General features: G+C 39.6%; 1 protein-coding gene across 1 annotated transcript; it reads left to right on the forward strand.

The window, feature by feature from the left end:
* Positions 1 to 8058: 8058 nt before the first annotated feature.
* LOC311216539 (olfactory receptor 10AC1-like) lies at positions 8059 to 9070 on the forward strand (the record flags this gene model as incomplete). Its single annotated transcript, XM_084298067.1, is given in 2 exon segments — positions 8059 to 9047; positions 9049 to 9070. Coding segments are annotated over 2 exon segments (1011 nt in total).
* Between the last annotated feature and the right edge of the window lie 400 nt (positions 9071 to 9470).

The following is a 9470-nucleotide window of genomic DNA, read 5'->3' on the forward strand; positions in this document are numbered from 1 at the left end:
ATGATTTTGTGGTACCATGTTTTCTCTCCTTTCAGATCAGGACTTTGGTCACCCATGAAGTAAAGTGAAAAAATTAAATACAGTCACATCTCTAGACAAAGTTCCCTGTATTCTGAGGTTTATATCTCCTATCTCTAACAGATTCTCATGCAAAAAAAAACCTGTCATTTGACCGTCAACCATCATTTTTCAGCAAACTGACTATTTACTGAATTCTCACCAAGACATTTTAGTTTTTGCACTTTTAGTAGGTAAGAATAGAGAGATGTTGTAAACACAAGAAACAATAAAAGAAGTAGATAGTGCATTCTTTATGTGAGCGAACAAGCAGAAATGTTGGTAAAGAATGCTGAAGTCAAGAACTACATGGTTCTTTGATTGAGCAATATATGATTTCTAAGATGTAGGTTTTGTCCACCATTAGTAACAGATGTTCTTTCCTTCCACCTTCTCCAGCAAATGTGCTTGAAACACAGCTTGAAACAACCTCAAAGGTTCAGTGCTAGAATGGATTCTGTGGCCCACTGTCTTTCTCTGACTGCACATATATTGACTATTTACCAATTACTCTGTCTAGACGAACTCCAGTTCTACTGGAGTTTTTACATTAAGTTTAAAATACTGGTTAGCAGGGCTTACTTTCTGCAATAAGCTGCTCTGGAAAAACATGTTGGTCTAACAGTTATATGCCTTACTACCTGGAGAATGAGCCCTGAGGTCCTAAGAGACATAGGTGTAAAACAGTAACCTAAGTGGACAAATAAGAGACTGGAGGAGGGAGAAATGGGAGTAGCATGGGTACGCTGGGGATGGAGTGTGTACAGCATCAGCTTGATTTGGCGCCACCTACGGAAAACTTCAGAAAAGAACGAGCTTTTCTTCCATCCCTCCCAGGAGCCACAGTTGCATCAGATCAAATTAAGTAAAAATAAATGATGTCCCCAGATGGAGTGTCTCAGCCACCACCACCCTAAGGAAGAGCACAGGTGAACAAGGCGTCATTTACCATTGCACAGGGAACAAAAAGAGGCAATAAATACACAATTTTTAGATGTCAACATCATTGAGTTTCAGCCCCAGTGAGCTGTGATTCAAATCCCAAGAGCAGCTGAGCACTGCTGAGCTTCTCCAAAGACTGTGGGAGATGTAGATACTCTTTTCCTTTCCAGATGAGCCCCTCAGGCTGCAGGTTATCAGCTGACTGCTAAAACAATAAAAACAACAAACTTTCAATTAAACCATAGAGACTCCCACAAAGTTTCCCAAATGAATCTGAAACTAACTTTCAATAACATTAAGAGTTGTACTCTCAAGATATCTTCTCTAAAAGGTCAACAAGTTTTTCTGAACAATGGGGAAGGGCTTCGCTTCCAGAGTTGAAGTGAAAGTCACTGCATCCCTCTTTAACATTATCTGGTTTTATGCATGTACTCCTTTCAAATATTTGAGATGTGCTTTCACACTTTTTGTTCTCAGAGTGGTCCATCTCTCTTTCCTGTTTCCCAGCCCATTATTTCTGACATTTTTTTTCCAGTTTTGTCTGTATTTGTATGCAACTGTTTTGTACTTATTCTCTTGCCCTACAGCAATATAAAGCCATGCCCTTTTTTAGTGTTGCTGAGTCATCTTAGTCTCATGGAATCATCTTGTCAAGGACTTGGCTGACTTTGTAGGTGAAGTAGAGTGATCACAGTGAGACCTTATGTGGGTAGCTGTCACATCATTAGAGGAAAAGTTGAATAGGACAGCTAACAGGCAGGTTAAGTTTTTCAGAATTAATTAAGTGCTATGGCATCCTCTGAAGCGCTGTGAAAAGCTGAGGTCATTTGTATAGAATCCTTCACAAAAACAATCAGATGACCAGGAAAAATGAAATTCCAGAATAATCATGAAGATAGTTCTCAGTCAGACCAAAGACACACACACACCCACCAAACAAACAAACAAACAAACCAAAAACACACTTAGATAGCTCTTCTGTATGTCAGCCTTCCTTAGTTCCTTCACCTTCTTTCTTATATTAACTGCAGCAGTTTAAGTTAAGTTAATATTTTCCAAAGCCTGTAGGTTAATTTTCAGATTGCCTGCCTTTTTCAAACATTTTCACTTGTCATTTTCTGTTTAAAACTTTTTATCCTCTCTTTCTTTATTTTTCTGTTTTAGATTTGCCCTTTCTTTCTCCAGTTCTAGATCAGTTTTCTTTCAGTGACTTCATGTTTTTCTGACTAGGAAAAGCTTGCATGCTGATGATGATATTAAATGATATACGCAATCATTTTCTTACCAGAGATGCAGGACAGTGCCCTTGGCTGGGTTAGAGTATGAGTAAGTACAAAGAAGTGAAAAAGACACCCCACCTTTAACAAACCAAGAGAAGTCAGCCGCCAGGCTGCCTACCCTTATTTATTTATTTATTTATTTTTATTATTTTTATCAGTTGGTTTATCGTTTAATATTTTTTCCAGAGTGAGTTCCCTGGTAGTGTTTACCAAGCCAAACAATAGAAAATCAAAGGGAGCAAGGTGATGCTTTTTTTCATAAAGGCAAATTACTATCAGTCATCCTACTTTTCAGTTCCCAGTTCCAGGAAAGCTCTGTGTATTACAGAAATGAAGAAACACTGTTTGTCCTAAAGTCTATGTGCAATTGTTTAAGTGCCTTGCCTCTGTGACTTTTATTGACTTCCCTTGATTACAGAATGGGGATCCACTACATGTTAAAAATTTTCTTTCAAGATGCTGCAGTTTCCAGAACCTGGCTCAGCTACACCCTGATCATAATCAGCCTTACTCGGTCACAAATACACTTTCTCAAATTATACTAATATTTATTTTCACATTACGAACATCAGATTACCATTAAAGTGAATCTTATATTTCATTATTCACCAAAACTAATTCAATAAACTCACCTTAAAACTGCCTTAATTTATCTAGTCAGATAGGTCACCATAATTTTTCTGAGTAACAAAAGCTTCTACTTGTGAACACAAGTAATGCTCACCTGGCAACTTTATCATTTTTCTTGTCCTTCTCAGAGCAGGCTGATGATTCATAGAAGTGGGTAGGCAAGCCCAGTGTTGCTTGTTTTTCTGAAGATGGACAGGAACATCCTCTGAAGTATGTTGCAATTGTTGATAGAAACAGATATTATGTGATTCATTAACCATTCCTAGATTCCAAGAAACTCTTTATACAAATTTGGGCTAAGGCAGGCCAGTCCCAAAGCCTTGAAGGTATACTGAAAAAAAATCACAAACATTGCTACAGAGAACAAGGGGGAGGAGAATGGGGCCAAACTCTGCAGTAAGAAGGTGCATAACTTTAACGTGCTCCAGACAAGGCATGCAAATGTGCAGGTTTTATTAATCTATTATGAATTTGGCAAAGCCAATGCAATGAAAATGCTGGGAACCTGAAAGATGTGGGCTAGAGGAGGAAGTATGGAGCCACTCTGTCATGCATATTCTCTTCTTCTCCTGCAAGCTGTTTGTCTTGTTGCAGTGCATTCTGGCACTGGGATACGTACCTAATTCCAGGTAATGCTCCCCTGTTCAGTCAGTGAACCATGCTTTAGAGGTAATGTGTAGGTGTTTGTTGAAACATTGCAGGGAGGGGTAAGTTGCATGTTAATAACTGACAGCTTATCTGCACACACACAAACTGAAACAATAATTTGCCTTACATATTTTAGTGTAAGGCCAAACACTGTATTAAAAAAATAGTGCATATTACCGCTGACTATGTGGTATTGGTTCCTGGGTATGTGCTTACTCACCTAGTTTCTCTTCTAGTCTATCAGCAGAAAAGTGCAAAGTGAATATGAGAAAGATGGAAACAATTTTTCAAAATAGTTCCTTGTAATTATTTTTACATTGTTACTGAGGTAGCAGAATTTCTCCTGCAGTTTCAGTTAGAGAAAAGCATAAATATAAAGAAAGAAATAACATGCAAAACACTGAATTTTATTTTATAACACAAAATGAAACTATACATAAGCTAATCAGCTGATGTTCTGGAATTTTCACAGAACTTGGTAGAGGTAGCAAAGCATTTGACTAAAACAGATGCTATACTGTAAAGATTTACTTCCACTTATTTGCCAAGTAGAATTATAAAATGACCAGCTCCTGGCATTTACTCCAGTTACAGCATCAAAGACTGGCACGCAACAGAGAGAGTTTCCAGCGTTGTGGCTTTATTGGATATTATACAATAGTATCTAGAATTTCCATCCAGATTCAAAATTCAGTTTTGTAAATGCTTTAAGGACATTCTGTGCCCTAAATTGTTTACAACATTTAAACAGAAGAAGTGTAGGGGAAGAATTTGAAATAATAATAATAATAAAATGTTTAAAAGTTGAAGGTAAAGGAAACAAACTGAGAGACACAGGAGGATAGATTCCACTGTCGGGCTTTAGTTTTACAAATTAAATGACAAGTTTTAAAAAGAGTAAAAAATGATGAAATACAAATAGGGAATTTAAGTTCTGTCCTATTTCAAAATTGTAACACTACAGAATCCCAGTTACTTGCCTTTGAGGAACTCCACAGGTATTTCAGCTTGTGACAGTAAAGCTCCCCAGGTACACACAGTTCTTTCTGATCCTGTCCATACTGGAAGTCTGATGAAGGTGGAAAAGAGTCATAGATTCAAAGAAATGTTTAGGTGGAAAGGGACCTCTGGAGGTCTCTAGACTAACCCCCTGCTTCCAGCAGAACTAGCTCCAGAGCTATATCAGGTTGCTCACAGCCTTGTCCAGGTGATTTGTGAACATCTCCAAACGTTAGATATCCGTTTCTTGGGGCATCTGTTCCAGTGTTCAACTATTTCACCATGTCCTTCTGAGAGGGTTCTGGCTCTGTTTTCCGTTTAGTCCTACAACAACTAGCTGAAGTCATCATTTAGATCCCCCTTTGGCCTCTGTTGCGGTTTAACTCCGCAGGCAGCTAAGCACTACACAGCCCTTTGTAACCCCCTGGTTCTGTCCCCTCCCAGCTCCTTGTGCACCCCCAGCCTCCTCACTGTCAGGGTGGTGTGAGAAGCTGAAAAGTCCTTGGCTTAGTGTTTCTGCAACAATTAAAACATCCATTTGTTATCAACATTATTCTCATCCTCAATCCAATACCAGCTACAAGGAGGAAAATTAACTCTACCGTAGCCAAAACCAGGACAGCCTCCTATTCACCAAGCTGAACAAACCTAACTTCTGCAGCATCTCCTTGGACACGATGTGCTCCTCTTGATTTTGTTGTAATATCTCTTGTATGGAGGACTGCAACAGTGGACACTGTTCAAGATGTGATCTCATATGTGCCAGACAAAGGGGAATAATCACTTCACCTCCTGGTCATTGTCTTGTTACTGCAGCCCAGTATGTGGCTAGTCTTCATGCTGTCTTCCTCAGTCATGTTCATCTTGCTCTCTACTGGAAGGTCTTTCTCTACAAAGCTCCCAATAGTCAGTCCCTAGATTATACTGTCTCAATTTTGTCTCAAATTGACCATGCCATATCCATAAAATTCTACAGAAGAATGTTTTTTCATTGTAGATTTTCTCTAAATCATGTCTCCAGAAAAATCTTAAAGTACCATAATTACATGCTATTTATGCCAAGCTATGTTAATGGAGATCTGTTCCATTTTGACAGTCAAAAATGTTGACATTGCCTCTCTTTGCTTACATGAGCCTACAGATTTCTTTAATGATTTCATTGCAAATGACCAGGAATTAATGTAGCAATGGCAATAAATATAAACCGGATCTGAATAATCTCAGTCATTGCTGAACAGTGATTTCATCTGACTCAGTACGAAATAATGGATTGTATGAACTGGTGAAAATCCCACACATAGTTCCAGAGGCTGTTTTGAAGCTTTTGTATTTGTTTTACTTTGCTTTTAAGTGTGAGTTTGGTTTAAACATTCTCTTGATTTTAAAGAGCAGCAGTGGATTCTGTTAGGTAAATTGTTGCTATTTGAGGTACAAATCAGCCCAGTAAATAATCGGATGTTTTCAGCTGCTTTGGTGGAAGCAGCAACAACCCTCAGCAAGGATGCTTTCCTCTAAAGGTTCGCCTACATCTTGTTGATTGGTTTACAGAAAAACTGCAACCCCCCTTTCCTTGGGAGGAATAGAACTGCCTGTCATTCATGTAGGAGGGCAGAGACAGTGGTGAAGAGAAAAGACCTCTGTGTTATAAAGTATATAAGGAAGTCCGTCTTGTGGAAGAGAAGAGATTATGATTATTAAATGCTGAAAGAAAACATTGGCTCTAGGGAACACTCACAACAAAAGGGACTCCAGACTGGGTGAGAAACCCAGTCAGCCCAGACAGAACAGGGCACATCATCAAGAAGAAGAAGTCTATATTTTCTTATCTTCTAACCCTGAGAAGGTATGTTGTCGATGAAGTGATCAGCTCCAAATGAAAATAAGGGAAACACATTTTCTCTCCACTCCTTTGTCTTGTGTTTAGTAGAATACTCTTTAAGTCTTAGCACCTGGAGTGCAGGGGGCCCCAGCTGGTCTGCAGTGATTGAGTCAGCAGCCTTGAGATCTCTTGTTCTCTGTCAAGAGCTCCTATTTACATTCAGTGTCACGAAAGCTTTATAGGCAGGCTGTTTAGAATAGCTATTGTGCATACGTTTTATGCTCCAGAGCAGAGATTTTATTCCTAGCTTTGCACCCTAGGTTATATAACTGTAGAAGTTTTCATTATTTGCCTGAGTTCCCAGATGTTTTGAATTGTGCAAAGGTGTGTAGGCTTATCAGATTCACTTCCTCAACTTTATTGATAATTTCTTTCTGGAGATGTCTTCTTTTCAGGAAAATCCCTCTCTCCATCTAGTATTTTTTTTTCCATCAACTTCATTTTTTTTCTATTTACTCTTAATGGCATTGGAGTATTTCATGTAATTTCTAACTTCTTTCATATTTAAATATTGATATATTTTTGATGTGAGAAGTCTTCAAGGAATCTGGTCTTATTAGTGATTTACAGTAAAGTGTAGAAAGAATCAGAATTATTCCTTGTAATAAATATTGCTTTACATGCTGTGCACATGAGCAATGAACACTACTCACCCGTGACCATTATATGTAATTTATTACTATATTGCTCTCTATGTCCTTATATTTAATAGATATTTTCAACATCAGGAGGTTTGCTACACTCCATATTTCTAGGAACTTTCTATTCTTCTTGTGACAAGCATTCCCTCCAAGTCCAGGATATTAGCTTTGTATGAAAATAAATAAATAAATTGTTATACAAAGTATGCTGCCATGGACATCTTTGGGTTTGTGTTTGGAAGTGTGTTTATGTTACTCTGATGCCACAAGCCTGAGACAGGCAAAAAGATATAAGTAGACAAAATATCATCTCAGATTTTGCAATCCTCGTGTTTAGTCATTGACCTCTTCTATCTGAAACTCCATTTCACTAGGAACTTTGAGACAAATCCACCATGGGGAAGTCAGGAGTCAGTCAGTGAACACCTGAAATCTCCTTTAGTTGGAGTCAGATTGTAGAGCAGAAGCTCCAGCCCACTGTCTGCTTGTCCTTTTATATCCCTAGCACAGATGTAGAGAACTGCAATATTGGTGTGAGCAGAAGACAAATGGGTCTGCCTGGGAGTGGAAGCTCCTGAAGGAGCAGCAGCAGAATGTCTGAAAGAAGGGCACCTAGGTATTGATAGCAGCTAGATTAGTAGGCCATCAAGGTCACGGTCATAAACCTAAGAACAATTTGGAAGAAGTGATGAATACCTAACAGCTGATATTCTTTACCATCAGTTTCATGGCAAAGAATCCTGAGCAGACTATTTGTGCACAAGCACCTTGGTGGTTGTTAGAATAAGCGTGTGAAAGTGTGTGAATATGACCAAGTGAAATGAGTTTTGTTTTAAAACAAGATCACTTTTCTCCCCACAAAGTCTCACAATGAGCTTTACTACACTGGTTCTACACTATTGCAACATTTTTTCCTTCATGGAGTTGATTGCCAGGCATCAGGTCAAATTCAATTATCTCCCTTCTGTTTCTCTCCCTGTAGATGCCATGTGAAGGCTGCATGGAGAGGGACAATGAGAGCACTGATGCAACCATGGAGTTCCTCCTGCTTGGCTTCTCTGAGCTGTTCTGTCTGCGGGTCTTCCTCTTCCTTATCTTTTTAATTGTCCATTTGGTCACACTGGCAGGGAATGTGATGATCTTTGTAGCAGTGGTTATGGAGCCTTCCCGCCCTCCCATGCTTTTCTTCCTCTGTCAGCTCTCTGTCATTGAACTCTGCTATACCTTAGTCATTGTCCCGAAGGCACTCCTCAGCCTGATAGTAGTGGATGGCAGCACCATTTCTTTCATTGGCTGTGCTGCACAGATGCACTTTTTTGTGGCACTTGGTGGGGCTGAATGCTTCCTCCTGGTAGCCATGTCGTATGACCGCTACGTTGCCATCTGCCAGCCACTTCATTACATAGCAGTGATGAATGAGGGGCTCTGCTTCAGGCTGGCTGTGGCATGTTGCCTGGGAAGCTTTGCTGTTGCCCTGGGGTTGACAGTGGCTGTTTTCCGCTTACCTTTCTGTCAGTCGCATCAAATCAACCACTTCTTCTGTGATGTCCCTGCTGTGCTGCACCTGGCCTGCACTCAGAGTTACACCCCTGAGCTGCCTCTGCTTGCTGCCTGTGTGCTTCTCCTACTGCTTCCCTTTCTCCTAATCCTGACTTCTTATGTTTGTATTGCTGCTGCTTTGCTACATGTCACCTCCTCCCTGGGAAGGAGTAAGGCCTTTTCCACCTGCTTTTCTCACTTGGCCATCACCTTGCTGCACTATGGATGTGCCACCTTCATATACATTCGTCCTAAATCCAGTTACTCACCAGCTCAAGACAAGATGGTTTCTCTGGTCTACACCAACATTACTCCATTGCTATATCCCCTTATTTATAGCCTGAGGAACAAGGAAATCAGAGGGGCTCTGAGGAAAATGTTTAGGAGGAAGAGAGGAGCTCAGCTGAACTCGGATACTGTCAGGGCTGTGACAGGTGTGTGGTAAATTTTATTAGAATAAACATGCTTGTTGGAAACACAGCCCCATAACCAGGTTAGGACCAGATTCTCTATAGACGTCACTACAACAAATATCCAGGCAGAATTCAACATGCATTGATACATTTATGACAAAATGACTTCTCTGCTTCTAAAAAAAAGTCTCTACCTACCTACAGGGAAATTCTACCAATTTGTAAGGAAGAAGAACTTTCATCAGTTTTTGGTCTTACTTTTGTGATCACATATATGTGCCCATGCACACATTTACAGTCATATCAGCGCACTCAAAACATCAACACAAAATTATTTACAGCTGCTGTATTCTTTTCATTATTTTTCTTTCAAGATGAAAGTAGAAACTGGAAACTCAATAAATACTTTTAGACTGGTAAGTCTTCCAGCACAAAAACAAAA

This window comes from Netta rufina (genome assembly GCF_964035555.1).
Source record: "Netta rufina genome assembly, chromosome: 1".
Lineage (NCBI taxonomy): Eukaryota > Metazoa > Chordata > Aves > Anseriformes > Anatidae > Netta > Netta rufina.